Raw genomic sequence first — 22955 nt, 5'->3', positions numbered from 1 at the left:
ACTGAAGTGCATTTTTTTCTAGAAAAGGAAAAAAAAAAAGAACATGATTTACTATAACTCTAAAAAAATGTAGATACTTCCAAAAACCAATCAAGTCAGAATTAATGAATTCAACAAACTAAATTGTCTGGACAATGATAGAAAAAAATTGTCAATCAAGAAACAATTTTAAGGTGTACTGATAATAAAATAACTCTCACATCCACTCTTAGCTTTAAAAGGTTACAATATAAGAATTGGCTTAATTTTTGACCCATGTTCTAAACCATTTATTAAACTGAACAAATAAATCATCTCCTAAAACAACCTTACTATCTGACCCTATCAAATCATCTAAAATATATATTTACATTTTTTTATTTTAACAAATTTAAATTTCTAGGAGTACTTTTTCATAAATTATAAGAGTTCAGTTATGTCATGGGTTACTTCATACGTTAGTTAATGAAACATGTTAACAATACACATATGAACAGATCCTTTTCTGTAGAAGGAGAAGCCATGTTTTAGGAAAGGGTCTATAATCACCTTATTCCTCACGGGGAAAACTTTATTGACAAAATATTCATGTATAATTAACAAAATAAGTCAAAGTTATTAACCATTTTGATAAAAACTAACGTGGTATATGTCAGTACAAAAGTATCTGAGGTGAAATGAATTATAACAATAAGGATTAAAACAAACATATAAAGTATGTTATCAGAAAAATATCTAAATTTTTTGAAGGACTATTTAGTTTTCTAATTAGACATGCTGACGTTATATATTAGGAATTATCACTTGTATTAATCCAAATCACTTGGCTGTATATCATTCACTGTCTCCATTCTATACCTTACTTCTCATGTCCCAAACACACACATGCACAGACATTCTTTATCTCTGTCTCTTTCCACTTGCACAGCTTTTTCTAAATTTGTTAAAATTTATATATTAATGTGAATACTAATTTACTAATTTTAAAAAATATAGACAGCATTTAAGTTGTAGGGAAACTGTTATTTAAATATTCATTACATGCTAGACTTTTTCTAAGCACTTTATATCCATTTTCCTACTTACACTTCACATAAAATGGGATGGTAGGGATTGTTTATATTTGTTTTAGGAATGAAATTATGAACAAAAGAGTTTAAATATTTTTTGTGAGTTTCTACTATAAATGGCTTTTCCAGGGTAGAATCCTGAATTTTTTCCCCTGCCATTTCCACTACTACATGCTGCACATAAATATAAGTGTTTTAATAGATGACCTCAAAAGTTCTGACTCTCATGAGAATCTAGAGCTACATATGACAATACAGGCCAAAATCTGCCTAACTTGTAATTCTAAAGTCAGATATTTCTTAGGTTAAATCTGACCCAGTTAGTAGGCTAATACTCAGGATCCCTATAGAGGGCCACATTAGAATAGCCTTTATAATGCAATTTTGTGGTCATCAGATCATTAAATTCATTTTGTTAAATTGAGAAAGTTTTGCATTCATTTCATTGATTTATATTCTATATCATTTAGTAAGTGCAAAACAATTAACATTCCTTATTTGAGCTTTAAATATGTACATTCCCATGTAGTATAAGAATGCCATTTGAGGAGTCCTTAATGGTTGTTACTACTTCCTTAAAGAGTCAAGCAATATTGTATGAGACCTGACTAATTTCTAATATGAGGCTCTTAAGCAGGGTATCATTAATCCTATGAGCTTGTATGCAGAGTTACAGTATGTGAACTTTTAGAGTACTTACTACGTCAAGATATTGGTAAAAGTTTTTTTTTTTACATACTGTAAATACTAAATGACTTATATGTAAACTAACAGATAACTATGTAATTTTAGTAATATATCTGAATCTATGGTGCATCCTTTCCTAAAAGTAGACCTTATTGAATGTTAATCTGAACACTTGATATGAGTTCAACAGTTGAAATTATGCAGTTTTCTCAATATTGGGCCTCCTAAAAAATTCTAAATATACTAAAAGCTTACAAAACCTGGGCTCAACACAAAATCTGAACTTCATATTTTTAGGGGGTGGGGATAGGGGGAAGGGTAATTTTCTAGCCAGCAAGCAGTCATGATTACCATCCTCTGGTTTGATTCTATTATTGGCTGACTATAGATTGATGTACTTGTCTCCACTGCACCAATGTATAATGCATGAACACAATTATTGGGATAATTTAGAAACAGGATGCCTTTAATCTTCTGCTCAGATCAGTCAATTACAATACATAGGTTATAGAATGTCCTATGATCTTATACTGAATCCTTAAGAGAACTAATTTTAGAGCTAAATGGGGTTGAGAAAATGTGAAGCCCACAGAGCTTGCCCATATGTAACACGGACAATGGAATTTTAACTTCAATGTGTGTAATTAACTAAAACAACCAGAGGCCATTCTGAAGGTTGTAGAGAATGAGAACTATATCAAGGAGCAAGAAGACAGTGTTTTCCACTTGAGTAGGGAAAGTGGAATGCAAAAGTTTTCAGACTCAATAGCCTGTGAAAGTTAATATAAGACTCATAACTGGAGACATTATGCACTGTTACCTTCTGCATGTCAATCTTGTCATACATCAAATAAATGTTTTTTCAAACTGTATTTGGAAATGCCTGTTCTATTCACTAAGTTTATGTGTGAGTTTTTAAAAAACACAACAAAATGTATTAGCCATCTGACTTTTCCATAACTTCCTGTTGCATTACTATACCTTTGTAGTATACATGAAACCTTAATTACAACTCACCCAATATGCAGTTTGTTCAGTTTTCTCTGGAGTCCTTTTTGCATTTTGGGAGGAAGGTCGGCTTGGATTTAGTTGAGAAGCTAAGTGGAAAAGGAGGTGTTTTAGAAATGGCATTCAAATAGTGCTCTGTTTCTGCGGACATCCGGTTTAGACAAGTGTTTTACGTGAACATCTCAGGGCCACTTGCCTGAGTTTGTAGTTCAATGTTTGTGTCTTGATGTAGGAAGAGTGCAGTTGCTAATGGTAGAGTCAGAGTCAGTACCACGGATAGCTCCATGCATTCAGCACCTGGGAAAGGAATGCTTGTCCTCTCCCTAGCCCAGCTGCAGCTAGCAACTACAAAGATCTACTTATAAAAAAAGGGTGGGGGTGGGGGTGTGTAAAACTGTTCATTGGAGGAGCACTCCGTTTTGCATTCCAAGAGAGGAAACTGTACAGATTTAGGAAAGCTAAAGCTATCATAAGAACCTAGGGGATTGCTTTTTTTTTTTTAAGTAAAGCTAATTAACCAGAAAACTCAACATTCCTAGGCAGTGTCTCACGTTTCTCATCATTTTCATTACTCTGATACAGAAGAGTAAAAATTACTTAGGTTCTAGTTTTGTTTGGATGTTTTATGTTTTTATTTTTTGGCTTGGGTTTTCTGGAAATTAAAATCAAAGTTGTTTTCTTTATTTCCTCTGTATTGTAATCTACATGATTCACCCTCCTCTCTAATCCTTCCTCTCCGTGCTCCTTAGTCGGACCCTCATTTTCTTGTATCAGATTTGAGGCTGTACCTGCAGAAATATGAACCCGGCTGAATCAAGGTACAGGCAAAACAAGATAATGGGCTATAAGAATTCCCCAAACTCTATCATATACCTATGCATTTGGATAGGGGTCTCTGGACTTTTATGACCAGCTGGAGACTAAAAGTTTGTCCATGTTTCTGTAGGTTTCTGTAGGTTGCAGTGGCGGCAAATTCCATTTAGAGAAAGGGGCATGGTGAGGGGCTCAGCATTAGGTGGAAGGAGGAGATAACGTGAGTGAAGGGAAAAAACAAGAAAAAACTAGAAAAAAAAAAAAAAAAAAAAAACCTTAGAAAAACCCTCTCCTGGTATGGCTTTGTCACATTTGATTTCCTGTGTTCCCAGAAAGACTGTTTAGATAAAAATGAGATCTAAACCCATGAGATCCCTGGTTTGCAGTAGGTTCTGAGAAGCAAGAACGAAGAGGATTAGGTGGTACCCTAGAGATGGTGGAAGAGCGCGCCCTGATGTGACTGGTGTGTCCAGGAGAGGTGTGGCACGAGAGGTCACACCAAGGCTGGTAACTCCGAGCCCCACCCACCTTTTGTATCTTCCCCTTCCCGTCCAGCCTCGCCCATTTCAAACTATTTCCTTATTTCGTACCAGTCGCTCACACAATTTTTGGCCTTCTCCCCTTTCTCGCAGCCTCCAGCACGTGGAGACCCAGTCAGCCCTCAACCTTACAAACTCCTCGGTGGCTCAAGTAGACCAACTGGGCATGCTCGGCGGCGCAGGCAGCCTTCGGTCTTTTAGAGGCGCGGCTCTGCGCTTGGCAGGGTCACGGGTGCCAATTCAGCCCTGGCTTCAGCGCCCATCCCCGCCGAGCCCAGGGATCCTGGCTGCACCCTGAGGCTAAACCTTCACCTTTAAGTGGCTCATCCTCAATCCTCAACCCTGAGCGCTACCAGAGTTTCGAGATACTCCTCATTGAGAACCTCTTTTCCCACCTGTCTTTTCTTTGCAACTAATGATTTAACACTGCGGCGTGAGGAGCCCAGGGATGGGACCCTGCAGCTGGACGCCTGGGAGATCATCTTTCTAGAGTAGCTGTTTGTCACTGAGTTTTGGAGATTTCTTGGCTGGCTTCCGCTAAAGCACGCTTGAGTAACCCGAGCTGTGGCGGCGCCCAAGCTCTCAGGATAAAGGGAGCGCGCGCGCGCGCGCGTGTGTATGTGTGTATATAGGGGAGGAGGGCGGGGATAGAAACGTCAACTCCACCCCCCCACCCAGCCTCCTTTTCTTCCTCCCCTTCCTACAAAAGCTGCACAAGTCTTCCATCAATCCCCCTTCCTCCTGGTCGCTCCCCGCCCCCTCGCGGCTCCCTCCCCTTCTCCCAGCCATCCTCATACCTCTGGGCAACCGCCAGGTTAAATCCATTTGTACTAGGAAATTGGTGCTGTTTGGGAGAAGAGAAACAGATCGATTGCCCTTGTGACTCCTCGCTCCCCTCTCCCCACCCCACCCCCACCGCTCCCTCCCTTCTTCCCTCCCCCGCCACCTCCCCTCACCCCGCCTCCTTCCCTCTCCCCACCCCCAAACGCTCTCACCCGCGGCAGTCCGGTGCGAGGCTCCCTCCGGAAGGTGAGGGGAAAGGATTGGACTCCGGTGGGGAAAGCGGGTGTCTAGAAGTGGTGCTAATGGGAAGAGATTTCTGGTTTCAAAAGAGGATGCTCTGCCACAAAGAGCGGCTCCCGCGCTGGCCTGGGCTCTAGCCGAGGAGAGATCCCGGGAGAACTCCAGAGCTCCGGGGGAGCGCTCCTCGGAAGACCGGGGTCAACATGCCTGTTCGCAGGGGGCATGTGGCACCACAAAACACATTTTTGGGGACCATCATACGGAAATTTGAAGGGCAAAGTAAGTTCATTTGTTCTTTTCTCTCTCCCTCGCTTTCCGCTTTGGTAGTGCACTTGGCGTCCGCCGTTTACAAGCTGGGGAGACGGGCAACTCTAGGCTCTGTCAAGTTAAGAGGCTGTGAAACCAAGCCAGGAGGTTCGAATGGCAGCAGGAATATTCTCCCCTTGATATTAATTGTGATTTACATTTTAGATTGTGGTTTCCATTATAGGAGGCAGTTTGAGCCCTTCTCTCCCACTGCTCCATTATCTGCCTTGCTACTTAATGTCCTGCTATTCTACTATCTTAAAGGGAACGTGCCAGTATAACAAGGGTTTATATTTTGAGGTTGTTTATTGTAGACTTTTTGAAAGTCAGGAGCAGGGCAGAGCATACTGTTGGAAAAGGAGAATGTAAGAGGTAGCAGAGATGTAAATTGCTATGCAAACTATATTTTACCTGTGCTAAATTACGGGGCTGTGGTATGACTGGATGCTTGCTTGCTGTTTGTTAGTTTATAGAAGCTAAACTTTGCATTAAATCAATGCAAATATACCCCAGGCAGGATCATTTGGAAAAGCAATATCTGATCTGTGCTGGTTCCCCAGGCAAACAGCTCACTTTGCAAAGATCTATTTCAGTCTCTTATCCCCTTATATTTCCTGCTAGAAATTTAGAGATTGAACTGTTATAAGAAATTGCGCAAAGACTGAATGCAGAGAAATTTCATGTTCTCATTTGGTCTGGATATGGGGAATGAATCATCATCATTATATAAATATATTAGTTTTAATTCCCTTACTTGCTAAGGTATGTTTGACCTTTCCTTAATACTACCTTAACACATATTTATATTGTATATAGTTATTTTGGCACTGCATTTAATGATATGAGCATCTGGTAACTTGTGTACAAAATAAACTTATATATCCTGCTTCACATTCTATCTGGAAATAGTAAATGCAATCTGTGGTCAAAATAGTAAACCCTCCAAATTAAAATTCTGCAAAAAAACTCCAGGTTCTCCCAAAGTAAAAGTGAAAAGGTGTTAATGTAATATTTACTCTGTGTGTGTGTGTAAATATTTTTATCTTCTGAAAATGTATTATGAGAAGGTAAACCTTTGTATTATTGAACTACTAATAAATGTGAAATAGTTTCATTGCTAAAGCTAAAGGTTTTGAACATGGTGTGTGTGGTATGACTTATAGGAATAGAGAAAACCTAAATCCAAGAATAATAGCTACTTTGAGAAAAGTTGTATTATAAGGACCAAGAATGAAGTGAGAAATGTGACAGCGACAGAATGTTTCATTATTTTGGCTTTGAAAATATTTCTCTGGCTAGGGCCAGTGCTTGACCTGAGTGTGCATTAGGACCCCTGGGATTTGAAAACTAGACTAATTGAGAACTAATAGTCTCGTAATTTGAAGAATGAATCTTTAATACTTTGTGTTAATGATACTTGGGGTCATCCATTAATTTCAAGCTTAAAGTTTGTCTTTTTATTTCTTTTAAGGGCCTGGGCAGTTAGCAATTTTGGGAAGTGCCTGCATTTCAGAACTCCTATTATGCAACAAATTGTTCCAGTGTATATGAGAATCATGTGGAAGCTTTTAAAAAGATGCATTGGTGTCTTCTTATTACAGATAAAAAATTTATCATTGCAAATGCCAGAGTACAGAACTGTGCCATCATCTACTGCAATGATGGGTTCTGTGAGATGACTGGTTTCTCCAGGCCAGATGTCATGCAGAAGCCATGCACCTGCGACTTTCTCCATGGACCTGAGACCAAGAGGCATGATATTGCCCAAATTGCGCAAGCATTGCTGGGGTCAGAGGAGAGGAAAGTGGAGGTCACCTATTATCACAAAAACGGTAAAATTTATCTATTTAGGATTCCTTGTATTTTTTCATTTGATAAATGAAATTTTGATAGCTGATGACTAAAAGTTCACATGCAGAGAAGCTCCAAGTATTCGCTTGTAGATATATGCTTTGCTTAGAGTATTTTAGGATATCCAAGAAGTATGGATAATCTCATTAGTAGACTAGTAGGAAATATTTCTTCTTTGAAGAAGGGTGCTCTGTTTGAACTCTTCAAAAGTACAGTAACTTCATGTCACTGAGGACAAAATGCTAGAAATCTGTCTTATTCTCTCCCCTCTCTCAGGAATCATTTAAAGACCAATAATTTACTGCTTGCTTTGGTATGTATTTGGTAGGAGAGAAATGCAGAGTTTTATTTACTTTAACTTGAAAATATTTCACGAGACAGTCTTGCTGAAAAGTGTATATCTGATACTAAAACTATTACAATTCCAGGTGTTGGATCCTCAGCTTTTTTTGATAGGCAGCACCTCTTAGGTTTTTTTTTTTGTTTTTTTTTTTTTTTGCTACTTTTTATGCAAGATGAAGGGTGATATATAGGGACTCCTGAAATTGGTCCAGTAAATCTATATATATTCAAATAATAAAGGCTATTCATATACTCAAGATTTGTCCTACAATAAGAAATGGAGAAAAGGAAGTATGACACTGTGGAGTTATTTGTATTCATTTTTACAGCTGCAGCAAAACTGGGATCTCAAACTTTAAGCTCATACCTTAATTTGAAGGGCACTCCTCCTTTCAGACTTGCTATGGGAACATACACATATGTTAGACCAAAAAAAATTTAATGGACGTAAATGCACTATATGCACAATATGTATGTATATGAACTCATCTGTATGAAATATTCATATGTACCCATTTTAAGGTATATGTATTCTCAAATGTGCACACGATGACATTTGGCACTTTAGGGCTTAAAGGTAAACTGATCTTAAAAAAAAAAAAACATTTTAGTTAATCTTGTTAATTTTGTATCATTATCTATTTCTTTTTTCTCCATTGACAGAAATTAGTAAGGCAGAGGGTTTCAGAATTTTTTAGGAAGCTCTTAAGGTTTTAAAAGTGTATAATGTGCTATAGCCTGTATCATACAATGACTCATCATTTAGTAAACTACAGAGGAAAAATTCCAGCAGGGAAAAGGTTTAACTCTTCCTTTTATTTGTTTATAATCAAATGTTTCAGGATAGAAAATATATAATTTTTAATTACTGGATTTTCCTTAACATCAGTGCAAGTGTATATATGCAACAAAATATTATTGGCAAGAAATAGATTTGTATAAATTTGGATCAATCTAGATTGAAAGCAATTGTATGATTATTAAATAACAGAGGTTGTTTTTAAAATTGTTTGCAATTTTTTTTTCACTTTTCAATCAGTAGTGTTGACATACTAGAAAAAGCCTAACTGCTCTGTTGTCTTCAAAGCATTTCTTGGACTGAAGCTTTCACTACCCAAACACAACTCATCTCTTTTGTATCTGACGCCAAAAATCTGGATTTGGGGAATAATTTGAATGTCTGACATTTTTTCGTGTCTGAATATTTAGCATAATGTCAGCACAACCTATATTGTAGTTACTGCAAGGATGTTGGTATATATTTGGTCATTATGTTTTTTGGGCCATTTCAGGATTTTTTCAACTTATGAATTGAAGTAAAAATTAATATGGACTCTCCAAGGCACTTAAATACTAACTATATTTTTCAGACAGTGTTTTCAAATGGAAGTTGTATCCAGTACACTGCAAATGTAATGGTTAACTTTTATAACGTGATGTGTAAAATTATCTCAAAACACCTAAAAAAAAAAAAAAAAATTTAATTTGGAATCACAAACAAATTGTAAAAATAGTATAATGGAGATACTAGTACAATTACCGAAGCAAATCTTCCTATTTGAGTGATTTCTGGGTTATGGGAATTAAATTTTCCCTGTTTTTAGAAAAGGAATCTTTATTTGGAAACAGGTATAGAAACATGTACCCTTGGTGACAATTTTTTTTTTTTTCTGTTGACTTCATTTTCATATATGACTCAGTCCACAAGAACTTGGGTATCTTTAGTTAATGAGAAATTCTGACTATTTAGCTTTAATTGATGTGAGAAACAAAGGTGATGGTCCAAGCTTTCTTTTTTTTTTTTTCCTATGGTAAAAAGTATTAATTTGGATGATATTTTTTAGATTGTGAAGACACAATTGTATTTATTTGCTTTGAGTATGAGAAACTTGTGTTTTTGCTACTAGTGCAGATACCTGAATAGGATCTTCAGAGTTGTACTCTGAAGTGTACTCATGTGGCAAACTGCAAAATCAGGCAGAGGTTGTGAAGTTTAGATGCCTTCAAAGTCTTGCCTCTTAGCAACCTGCCAGCAATGCAGCATTATAAAAACAGGAAGGGGAAAAATCATCAACATTTTCATTGATTTGTTCTCAAAGTTTCCTTATGTATTACTGAGGTCATTTGTTTCGAGAAGTTCTTCTTTCCTTAAGTGTATATAGTAAATGCTTTTTACTTATTTTTTATTCAGTATTACAAAGAATATGAAGGAGTGATTGTAATAAGTGCAATGAGCAAATTAACCAAAAATTGAGATATTTGGTTTCCACTTTTTTAGTACACTCATACTGGAGTAATAAAAATATGGGCATATGGGCAAGGCATTACTTCCAAGAGCTTGTTTTCCAACATAGTCCTGAGCCTTTTAAAGTATTTAAACCCATGATCTATGCAATGAATTCATATTGATACAGCTGCATGATCACCATTGTGAAATAATGCTTCCTTCCATGTTCCTTTATGTGATTTTACTAGATACATTTGTATTTGTTGTTTATCAGAATATCAATTTAAAAAAATCAGTTATTTGCAGTTGGAATATTTGACAGTTTGTCCTTTGAGGATTGTATTTTACAGTTTAAGTCATTATTTCATAAATCTTTCTTGGCAGTTGTGAAATATTGCTTGAGGTGAAAAAGCTGTGAATCTTTCTAATTATATGAAACTAATTACACTGAGGCTTATAAGGATGGGCATATATTTTACTACCATAATTTAGCCACTTTAAAATAACTTTTTAGCGCTAGTGAATGATAAATAGCAAACATTTCAGTTGTTAACTAGCTCATGGTTTGGAAGATAATATTAATAGTAAGGAAATATAGAAGAAGAGTTAAATTGGTCATCCTTTAATATACTGCTCATGTGGTTTGGGGTGTGTCAAGCTACATATGTAGTTTTGAACTTAAATTATTAAACTCTAAACATTTGGAATATCAAAGTGAATTTCTACAAGAGAAATAAAGGTCTTTTCTCAGTAGGAAACCAAGACTTAAACACATTATTTTTAGAAGTCAGGGTGTTCCTATATTTTGCAGTTGTGCTTTCAGACTTAGTAAAATAGCAATTTTGTTAACACATCAGAAGTGTGTCATCTTTTTACAGAACTAAAGAATGAGAGGGGCTGAGAGAAGATCTTTCTTTATCTAGGTAGCCATAATGGGATCAGTACAAAGTTTAATTCAAGTTTATTGAGATATATTCACATACCATACAGTCATCCAAAGTGTACAATCAGTTGTTCACAGTACCATCATATAGTTGTGCATTCATCACCCCAGTCTTTTTTTTCAACATTTTCCTTGTACCAGAAAAAGTAAAAATAAGGATAAAAAATAAAAATGAAAAAGAACACCCAAATCATCCCCTCCATCCCACCCTATTTTTCATTAGTTTTTTGTCCCCATTTTTCTACTCATCCATCCATACACTGGATAAAGGGAGTGTGATTCATAAGGCTTTCACAATCACACTGTAACCCCTTGTAAGCTACACTGTTATACAGTCATCTTCAAGAGTCAAGGCTACTGGGTTGCAGTTTGATCGTTTCAGGTATTTACTTCTAGCTATTCCAATGCATTAAAACCTAAAAAGGGTTATCTATATAGTGCATAAGAATGCACACCAGAGTGACCTCTCAACTCCATTTGGAATCTCTCAGCCACTGAAACTTTATTTCGTTTCATTTCGCATCCCCCTTTTGGTCAAGAAGATGTTCTCCATCCCATGATGCTGGGTCCAGATTCATCACCAGGAGTCATATCCTGCGTTGCCAGGGAAATTTACACCCCGGGAGTCAGGTCCCATGTAGGGGGGAAGACAGTGAGTTCACCTGCTGAGTTGGCTTAGCTAGAGAGAGCAAGCCATATCTGAGCAACAAAGAGGCACTCAGGGGGAGACTCTTAGGCTCAGTTGTAAGCAGGGTTAGCCTCTCCTTTGCAGTAATGAGCTTCATAAGGGCAAGTCCCCTGATAGAGGGCTCAGCACATCAAACTGTCAGTCCTCAATGTTTGTGAGAACATCAGCAACAACCCAGGGGCAGAAGCCCACCACCTCTGCATTTTCTCCCATCTCTTCAGGGGGACCCTGCATATATATTTTTGTTTTCTGTCCAAATTACTTTGGGATATGTTGCTATTTCACACTAACCTATGCAAACCTACCAGGTCTCACTTCCTATTAAAAGTTCCATGTATTTATGGTATTTGAACAAATTGTACGAGTTAAATTGTTTAGGAAATATAGATCTTGCACCAACTAAACATCTCTTGGTCTCACATGGAATTTGAAGTTTTAAAACACGGTCAGTATTCTCCTTTACTCTTTGGACCAATTTGCCCTCGTCCTAACCACATCTGCTTCATTCATATCTCTAGTTGAAGTCTGGACTCTTTTTCAGCTTTTTAACAGTTGCTATATGTGCTAATACTGACATTGATATCTGCCGAGTTCTAGCGCTGAGTTTCAGGTGTCACACAGATATCCAAAGTTCCAGGGATTATACACAAAGGGATCAGCATCTCGGAGTCTGGAGACAGACATTACAATTCAGGAATAGATGTTTTGCTGTAAGAGCTTAAATCTAGGGACCATTACAATAAGCGTTCCCCTGGTAAAAGCTGTGCTCTAAGGTTCAATCTGAGTTTCCACATTGTAGTTAGTCCATATTGATGAGGCATTATAGTGTTTGCCTTCGTTTCTGGTTTTAGTTCACTTAAAATGCTGTCTACAGGTTCCATTCACCTCGTTGGGTGTCTCACAGCTTCACTCCTTCTCGCAGTTGCTCAATATTCCATTGTATGCACACACAACAGTTCACCATTCTGTTCCTTAGTCGATGTACCCTTAGGCCACCTCCACCCATTGCAAATCATGCATACTGCCTCCATGAACACCAGTGTACGAATGTCCATTCATGTCCCTGCTCTCAGATCCTCCAAGTATATGCCCCTAATGAGATTACAGGGCATAATGGCACCCACATACTTAGCTTTGTGTGGAACCACCCCACTGTCCTCCAGAAAGGCTATATACCATTCTGTCTCCTAACCAACAGTAAATACTTATATCCCTCTCTCCATGTTTTCTGCAGCACTTTTATCTCATGGGCAGTTTTTGATTCAACTAAACTCCGAAAAGGTCTTGGTTTGTTAACACTTGAATCTACTATAGAGAGTTACAGAGAAAGACCTTATAGAAAGTACTTTGTTGCCTGGAGTGGATGTCTGCATCTTTACTCATCCCAACTCTCAGTAAGGTAATGTTTTAGGCACTAGAGGAATGGGAGAAGGAGATGCCAAGGAGGATACAACCTGATCTCTACTTTCAGGATATTTGTATTACAGAGCAACTAATGCTCTCTTCTGTCTTCTAAACCCCAAGATGTTTTCATGAAATTGTTTTTAAAGAAAAAAAATGAATATATAGACTGTGAAATGAAGAAGTTTTTATGTAGATGGAAAATCTGAATTTAGAATTGCCACCTTTTGCCCTTTGAGCTTAATAATAACTTATTAAAGAAGCATGTAATAGCTTTATATTTTATATGGCATGTAAAAGTTTCATCTGTCCTAATTTCTGGATTGTTTTGTAGAGATACAGGTGGTAGTATGTAATAGCTTTATATGTTACATGGCATGTAAAAGTTTCATCTGTCCTAATTTCTGGATTGTTTTGTAGAGATACAGGTGGTAGTTTTTAGACTAGAACAAAATGGATTTTATGTATATGTAAATCAAGCAATGAAAAAGATTTCTAGGGAGTATCTTGCCTAGAATTTGTTTTTTGTGTTCATTTTAATTTTCTGTTTATACATTTCCATGTCCCATCCAGTAGAATATTGTAACCATATTAATATCCAAATCCATCAGTAACATTTATGTACTTAAACCTCATAACATCTCATGGACTCTGGTTACTATAAGGATTTCAATCTGATCAATTGCATTTGCTGATAAAAAATAATTCTCCAGAAATACTCCTCCCCACAGTTTGGAAACTTTATTTCAGCATTGTCTCCAGTGAAACCAAAATAACCTAAAACTATGAATGAGCTCTGTTCGTTAGTCCCATTTCACTACCTCCAGGCATCATAACTCTAAGTGTCTCTGGTGCTAAAAAGAAGTTGTCTGCCAGCTTGAGAGATAACTGCTCAGTTATTTTCACACTCAAGGGGCTTGAGAGTAGGGTCAGTTTAGGGCTACAGGCTTAGGCTGGGCTTCAGTGGGAGGAACTTGCTTCTACTGGCTTCCAAGCTTCTTTCTGCTATAAATAGTCACTGAATCAATTGTTGGCAGCCATCCAGTGAAGAGAACTTACAGCAGGCTAGCTAGGAGCATCCTGAGATAGTTGAGCCACAGAGAAGTAGCAGCTTGGAGTATGAGGTGTTGAGGCATCACCATTTATCTGATCATCTAAACTAGAAACCTGAAGGTCTTTCCCAGCTGTAAAATATAACCAGGTGAACCTGACCAAGTTTACTTCCTTGGTGCCTCAATTTCCTTTCCTGATATATATTTGGAGAATTACAGGTACTTCTTTGGGCTGTTGAGATGACTGAATGTGTTAAAATACAATAAAATACGTAGCATGATTTCTGGTATGGTTTCTTGCTCATAATATGTATTTGATAAATATCAATTAATTGAAAAATTTGTCAGTTCCCTTTCTTCTACAGACTTTGTGTTCTAATCATACTTGACTTTGCTGAGTTTCTCAAGTAGGCCATGCACTTTTATGTCACCTAGGCTTTGCCCACCCTTCAGAGGTTTGCCTTTATATATAACAAGAAGGCCAGAGTCTCTCTGAATGCATTGCCCTTCCCTCAGCTTCTCATCCTAAAGAAACCATCATCCTTTCTCCAGCAACGGATCAAAAGATAACTCTGTAAAGGTCTTCCTAATCCCCCCACTGCCTGCTTCAGATCATTCATTTTACCTCCTCCTGTGTCCCAAAACACATGGTTTTCAAGTCCAGTATAGCACTTGTGGTGTGCTACTGATAATTACATGTTAGTGTACATATTAGTGTAGTTAATTTATCTATTTTTGAGCTCCTTCAGAGAGAAGACAACTTATTAATTTCTATGTTCAGGCTTTATGGAATTGTACCTGGTAATAACTCAGAATGAAGAGTAGATGAGAAGTGGCATCATAGAGTTGGGGAAATGAAAAACAAAACAGCTTGTCATCAGGGGATATCGGGGAAAAGAAGGTTATAGGGAATTTATAAAGGAATATGTTTTTCTTTTTTTCCATGCTTAAGAGCAGTTTTTCCCTTAAAATTATTGGCCACTTACTTCTTTGTTTAATAATCTAACCTATTAAAGAAAACTCTTTTCATAGCCTGTAAATTCATAGCTGGAAAAATATTCAATAAAGAGAGAAAGAAGTTATTAACCAGTTACTGAGGCACCAAGTGTCATTCACTGATCACCCCAACAAAATAGCTTTCTAGTATTTCCAGCAGCCTCTTACAGCAAAATCCAAAGTTGTGTTCTTTTCTAACTTGATCCATTACTATATTTGACACAGTCACTCTACCGTCTGCATAAGTTCTTCAGTGCTGTCATTTTATATCTGCTGTAAAATCTAATAACTCAGTGTTTTCTTGAAAATTCTTATTTGATTATGAGGATTGATCTCAGGGGCACACAATTAATGACAGAGTAAAATCTAATATCAGAAAGGTTGTTTATTATTATTTCAAGTAAATGTTTTCTCTCTCTTAGCCATCTGCATTTAGCAGTGATACTTAACCGTTGAGAGGCAAAAGAGCCAGGCAGTAGTAAGACATTAATCACCATAGTGTGGAAATAAGTCCTGTTACTGAACAATTTAGAAAATCGAATTGCCCCTTGTCACAGGTAGTCCTATGGCCAGTACTGAACATTCCACGATATCCTACTCTTCCGCATTTAATTCGTGTAGGATATCTAACTAATAAAATTGTAGTGTCCTTTCTGTGGAAAGTGCCTATCATGGCCAAGGTAGCCCTCGGTCCTTTCCTCAGTTAAAGTAGTTCTTGTGTGCCAGCTTGCCCTTTCCTTGGTTTCCACTGCTTTGTAGAATGTCTCACATTACTTTTTGCTCTTAAAATGGGTAAAAACAGCCTCGGTTTGTGTCGGTGGGCAGGATCAGGGGAGGAATGTGAGAGGACTGTGGCTGCATTTCTGCCCTTAGTAGGCTCAGTTTGTAAAATGATCTCTAACTAGACCCGGCTGCAAGATGCAAGGCAAAGCTCTTTGAGCCACACATGCTTGTTTACCTGCTTTTTCTTCAGGATACCAGTCAAAAGACATTGTTAACAGCAGCTGGACTCTCCCCATTGCTGGTTATATTCAGTTTCCATTTCCTGTCTTGTTTTGTTTTGTGTTTCCCCTTATCCTTAGGATGTTACATGTGTTTTTATTTGTCATGATTTGTTTGTTTTAATAGAAAGACATTAACTGTTCCACACGGTTTGAAATACTGGTCGTGAGAAGCATGGGTTTAAGACAACTCACAGTGTCTGCCTCCTCTCACAGAGACCACTGACTTCTATGCTCAAAACATGCTCCTTAATTCTATTCAATAAAGTCTGTATTAATGACCCAAGATAATGGATGTGACGATAAAAATTAAAGTTTAAATTTAGTAGTGGTTTCATGATTCATCTCTCAAAGAACAAGCAAAGAACAGAATTTACGACAAACTTCAAAAAACTATTTGTCTTAGCAAAGACCATATATCGAAATCGTAATTCTAAGGTATTTGAATATACTATGATAATATTAATTTGATAAAATCAATGTTAGAACTGTGCATTATTATTTGTTGTGTGTATAATGTTTAATCAGGTTCCGATTACCTCTTTTAGCTAATTTAGTTAAGATTTCTTCTGGTTTTGCTAAAGAATCCTGCACTTTCAACCCGTTTTCTTTAATAATATTAATCACTTGATCTTTAGCTCTACATTCACTCATGCCTTTTATACACAATGGATGTGACTAAAAATCTGTTTCTTTGATCCCTGATATGTTGATTCTATTCAGCCAGAACCTCTTCTAAGACAATGGGAATAAATGACCTTACAGGTTTAAGGCTATGCAGTTTCATTATTATTGACTATGATTTATCTAGAGGTAAGAGCGTTTGTCTTGGAGCCATAAAATAAAATCCCTAGATAATCCCTAAATCAATCCCTGATTCTGGTTTCTAATCCCTTTGCTTCTTTTCCTGATTTTGTCATAGATGGATCTCCAAATTCCTTCTGAATTCCCCTTCTTTGCTCACCAGATTTTAAGTACCATGACTGTGAGCCAGGGACCACAGATCTCTGCCTAACTTAAATCTTTTCCTCCCAAAGTAGGGAAGGGGAGGGGAGGGGAGAATTAATTAACATTAGATGTGTTCCAGTTCTGTGATTGGCTCTTTATATAAATTGCTTTATCTGATTTTCATGAGGGCTTTGGGAGCAGATATTATCTCATTTTACAGATAAGTTGAGTTTCAGAGAAGTTAAGCAGAGTGCTTATGATCACAGAACAAGGTAGAGAGGAGATTCAAATCCAGATTTTTCCATGCTTGCAAATTCTGTATTATCTCCAAAGATAAACTTGTTTAGACCAGACCCTTCTCCATCCTTTACGTCTTAATTCCAGTGCTTATTCATAGATTCTTATTGATTATCTGAAGTGTGAGTCTGATGGATGTAATGGATGCCAAAGGGTAAAGGAAGCCAGTTTTATGGTAGGTATTTTGCATTTTAAAAGAACTGTATCAATCAAAATGAATCTGTATCAGTCAGGGTGTTGGATTTTTGCAGAGAAAGCACATGTTGAGGTTTGCTAAGGATAGCTGTTTTATGCCTGTAATCTTTCCATAATTATTAATGGAACTCTTACTCTCAAAATTGTTCCATTTTTAGATTATAAATTATTTAGTCACCTTAGATTTACATGGCATTTTTAGTTAAGAACCCTTGGCTACTATTTAAGTCCTTATCCAGGCAGTCAGGAAGCAAAATTCATATAGTTAGTGTGGTTCAGTTTGGAGGGAGTTGCATAGTTATTTGTCCTCTCTCCTTTTCACAACAAAGCTATACTTCCTGGCAACATTGTATGATTTGACACAGTTTACCACTACTAATATTTAAAAGGGAAATCATAAATTTAATGGTATGGAAGGTATATGGTTTATTAAAAATATCTCTAATTTCCTTTATCTTGGGCCAAATGTTACACTCAATTCCTGCTACACATCCTGTTTTCTCATGCCTCTGGGCTGCTCCTAGAGGCCCCCATTCTCTGGAATTCCTTGTTTGCCCACTGGGTTCCCTTTCTGGGGACAGCTTTCATGTACCCTCTCAGCACTTTTACCAACACTCTTCTCCACTTTTAATCAATCTTCTGTACAGCTTCAATCTCAGCTCCTTCGCAGGTCTTTTCTAAATCCCTCAGGCAGAGTTAGTCACTGTCTTTTCCACATTTCTTAGCATTTTTTCCTTGTCTCTTTTAGAACACTTCTGAAAATATGTTGTAAAAATTTATTTCTATATCTCTCTCTTCTACTCAACTTTGAATTCCTTGAAGGGACTTATTAAGGCACATATTTAAATAAATAGAGGAGATGGCAAGAGAGGAAAAATTGGATTTAAAAGAACCTAGGAATATACCTGTTTACAGATAAAAATGTCTGAGGTGCAGGGTCCAGAAAAGTCTCATTGTCCATTCAGATTTCTATGTCAGTCATTGTGCTAGGCACTGAAGTTATAAAAATTAGCAATTTTTGTTGTTTGTTAATCAAGAAATTAATAGTTTACTGCCATATGGCTTATATATTATGAAGCAGTTTTTTCCCTAGTATTTAATAACCTGTAGCTCTTTCCAAAAGGACATAATTCTGATGTCTTTTTCTGCTGTCTTCCTCCACACACTGAAAAGAACCTCATACTTATGTTGGTCTCTTAACACATTTGATTCTTTTCCCCAAGCCATGAGACATGAATTGAGCTTGTAAGGCCTGTACGGTATCAGAAGACACTTCATCAATTACATCCTCGTATAAGATTTTAACACCTCAGCAAAGACTTCGTATCTCTACTCTTTCTCTCTCAAAGTAATTTGATTCTACTGTAGAAAAATTAGAAAATACAGACAGAAAATAGAAAAAAAAAAGGATCTATAATCTCCCAACTAAGAGATAGCACTGTTAATGTGATGACATGCATTTTATGATTTTTCTACACGAAGACACACACACACACACGCACTCTCACATTTCCCAAGACCAGGATAGCACTATATTAACAAACTTTAGCCTGTTTTCCTCACTGAGAAATGTATCTACAATATGCATGTTTTAATCATTATGTAATATTTATTACATGGGTAGTCCATGAATTGTGTTAATATTCACAAAGTATTACATGGCTGGTAATAGCATGTTGGTAACAATACCCTATTTTTGAATGCTTTACTGTTTCCAGCTTTTCACAATTGTGAAAAACAAACCAAGATACTGTACATTCATATTGTACATCTACACAAACCAAGATACTGTACATTCATATTGTACATCTACTCTGTTTTTTCCCTTAGAATATACTCCTAGAAGTGTAACTCCTAGATAAAACAGTATGTACCTCTTGCCAAAGTATGCTCAACAAAAGAAAATACTTTATTTGCACCTTTGCATTATTTTTCTTTTTAATCTTCATTCATCTAATAAAAAATAGTGTCTTATTGTCGAGTCGTTGAAGTTAAAACAAAATCTTTGTGAATTGTGGCTTTTTTTTTTAATTCAGTTTTATTGAAATATATTCACATACCGTACAGTCATCTGTGGTGTACAATCAACTGTTCATAGTACCATCATATAGTTGTGCTTTCATCACCCCAATCTATTTTTGAATATTTTCCTTACACCAGAAAGAATAAAAACAAGAATAAAAAATAAAAGTAAAAAAGAACACCCAAATCATCCCCCCTGTCCCACCCTATTTTTCGTTTCATTTTTGTTCCCATTTTTCTACTCATCCATCCATATACTGGATAAAGGGAGTGCGATCCACAAGGTTTTCACAATCATACTGTTACCCCTTGTAAGCTACATCGTTATACAATCGTCTTCAAGAGTCAAGGCTGCTGGGTTGCAGTTTGATAGTTTCAGGTTTTTACTTCTAACTATTCCAGTGCATTAAAACCTAAAAAGGGTTATCTATCTAGTGCATAAGAATGCCCACAAGAGTGAATTCTCTACTCCATTAACACAAAATCTTTTTTTGAAAAATGAGTGTAGAAAATATTTGAGGCTATTTATTTTTTCTTAATTAAAGACAAGCATGTTCAGCTTGCCTAAGCCAGGGAGCAAAGGCATTCTATGCTCTTGAATTGTGTGACTAGATGCCACACTCCATATGAGGGTCACTCAAAAATACTCTTCACATTCACATTTTAATGTCAATGTTTTGCTGGCAGTTTTCCAAGCCTCATATGCAGAAACTGGTGCCAATTATTTACTACTTAGCAGCATTCTTTGAACTGTTTCTCCTTTCTATTTGGAATAAATTGAATTTTAAGGTATTTTCAGTATTTCTTGTTATCTATGTAAATGATGCTGAAATTAATAATTAGGCAAAAGAGTTTTTACTCAGTAATTTGCATCTGAATATACATGAATATATCTGTATATGTGTATATTTTCAAGTATATATTTAAATGAGCTCAGATGCAAAGTGATATACATGAAAGGTAATAAAGTCATAATAAAGAAACTTTTTGTTGGGATACCATGTAACAGAAGTGAAATGTACTTTTACACCATAAATGGTATTAAATGCTCAACAATATGTAATATATCAATGAGAAAATATATAAGCAAGAATAACTCAGTATAGAATTAGATAAACTACTAATTTCATCTCAGTATAATACTATTAACATGAATGCAGGGGAAGATCATTCTCTTCCTAAGCTGCCTTACTCAGCCAAGATATGCAGAGCTCAGGTAATCTGATCTTTCTAGCTGTGACTCAATTCTTGGGTTTTCCCTCTAGGTGTTCTTTATAATGAATGTCACTTAACCAAGACTCAGTTGGATTTATGGATTCCCATATTGCCATTCTCAGACTTTGTTCTCCAATGAAGGATTGTACAAAAAATGCCACTAATGATGCACAACCTTGACTATCCTGTTAGCTAGTATCAACTCAGTTCTTATTCTAAAATTGAAGGACTCGTTTCTTTGTCGTTCATGTGTCTAGAGTGAGTAGACACTCTACTCTAGACACATGAAATTTCATACCCACCAACAATCATTATTTTAAATTTATTCACAGCAATGTGAGTATAGTGTGAGTTACACAGCATTTTGTTTTAATTACTGGCCCCTTGGAGGATGCCAGTGTCTTCCGTGATTAATTTCCTTCTAGAAAATACTTCATTTGAAAGAGTTCTGTTTTTCCTTTTTGCTATTAATTTAAATTTCTTGAAAATGTGAGAGACGCTGATTATTTTCTCTAAATCTTTGCCAACTAAGAGTTTTAGAATATCATTCTTGATTGTTCTTTCTTCAATAATAGAAAATAATGTTCAATGTCTGGTTGAACCACAACTTTTGCTACAGAAATAAAAATTGATCTCAAGTGTAAAAGGGTAGGCAAAACTATTTTCATAAATACTTATTTGGCATTTGCAAAATTGCTGGTAACATTTAAAACAAATTTTCCAGAAGAGAAGGCATAGAGATTTTAGTTAGAATATCTGGGACTGTAGAATTTAAAAATTAAAATATAAAGAATGAAGATGAACCCTGATATTATGACTACTTTAGTTGCATGGTGGAATACCTAGAAAAGACATTCAAAGAAATACATGGTATTTCATTTTCATTCCAGCAGAAGTTATATGTGTTAACTTCTGTTAAAGATTTCAGGAAACATGGAATTTTGAGGAAAAAAAGAAAAGACCAGAGAAGTTTTTAATTTAAATAATGGCATGATAATATAACTAAGCAGAGCCTCTTCCTCTGGATCTTGCTGCCAATTCCATTGTTCCAGGATTGGAAGAATTACCCCCTCCCCATCCCCACTCCCTGCTTGACATTAATTCATGTGAAGAAAAAAAAAAAAAAGATCCTGGGGTTTTGTTCTTTTTGTTGATTTTTGTTTCTTTATATTTGTACATATCTAGCTAATGAGTTCAAATACTGGGCTTGTTAAACTGTAGGAGCTTATATGCAATTCTATAACTAGAGATGAATTAAACAAGATAGTATGATTTGAGCATTTTAAATGACATTAATAATAACTATTATTTATTGTGCACCTTACCAGGTACCAGAAATCTTCTAAAACCTTCATGTTATTTCTTATTTAACACTCTCAACATCCTATGGAGTAAGCATTATTATTGTTCCCATATTACAGATGGAAAAGATGAGGATAAACAACTTTCTCAAGGCCACACAAGTAGTTTGTAACAAAGCTACAATTTAAACACAAGCTGTCTTCTTTTCGTGCCAGTGCTCTCAGTGCTTTACCACCCTACCCTTTCCTGCCCCATTCGTGTGCACACTAATGCACATAGTACACATTTGTGGAGTCAGGCACTATTTTGTCAGAAAAGTGTGAATCATTTCTGAATTTGAGGCATTTAAATGTCTTAGGTTCAGAGGCTTCTCATCTTCTTTTCTTAAATGCAATTGGACAAAACCCTGCCTCCTGCCATCCAGGAGAGTGGAGTCTGTGCCTTTGTGACCTCCATCTTACTCTCCTTTGGAGGAGGCGGACATTATGTTTCCTTATATCTTCCATTGTATTTCCATTATATTTTCCAACAGACATTATAGATTTTAGAGAGAATTTAAATTAATCTCCGTATCCTCAGTGCCTAGTACAGTGCTTCTCAACAAATAGTTTCTTTAAATAAATGAAGTAATTAAAAAATGAGGCAAATTTCACTTAACCAAGCAGGCATTAGGTCAGTCAGTTACTTCAGTGACAAAATGGAACTAGTTTCTTGCCCAACACCTGTTTTAAAATGATGCTGAAGAGGTACTGTGGTTCTGGAGCCAGGTTGCCTGAGTCTAGATCCTGGCTATGACAGATATGCACTGTGTGATCTTCCACAAGCTACCTAATTGCCCTGTCCTCAGTTTCTACATTGGTGAATCTATTTAGTTTGTGAGGGCTGACTTTATATTTATAAAAGCACTTACAACAGCACTGGTACCTAGTAAGTGTAATATAAGTGTTAACAAATAAAATAATATGAAAAGGAAAAATATGTGAAAAGGAGTTGGGTTAAAAATACATATTAAGTTGAGTCGCTTCCTGAATGTTGTTCACAAGAGGAAAT

The 22955-nt window shown here is 36.5% G+C and overlaps 1 protein-coding gene across 1 annotated transcript in view; it reads left to right on the top strand.

Annotated features, from left to right (window-relative positions):
* The first annotated feature begins 5322 nt into the window (after nt 1-5322).
* The window catches only part of KCNH7 (potassium voltage-gated channel subfamily H member 7), a 527676-nt gene continuing 510043 nt past the window's right edge, over nt 5323-22955 (top strand). Inside the window, exons 1-2 of the mRNA XM_037848865.1 lie at nt 5323-5398; nt 7027-7257. Coding sequence (XP_037704793.1) covers nt 5323-5398; nt 7027-7257 — 307 coding nt within the window. The remainder of the gene's footprint in view (nt 5399-7026; nt 7258-22955) is intronic.

Source organism: Choloepus didactylus, chromosome 9 (genome assembly GCF_015220235.1).
Source record: "Choloepus didactylus isolate mChoDid1 chromosome 9, mChoDid1.pri, whole genome shotgun sequence".
Classification (NCBI taxonomy): Eukaryota; Metazoa; Chordata; class Mammalia; order Pilosa; family Megalonychidae; genus Choloepus; species Choloepus didactylus.
This window is presented reverse-complemented; position numbering and strand designations above follow the sequence as displayed.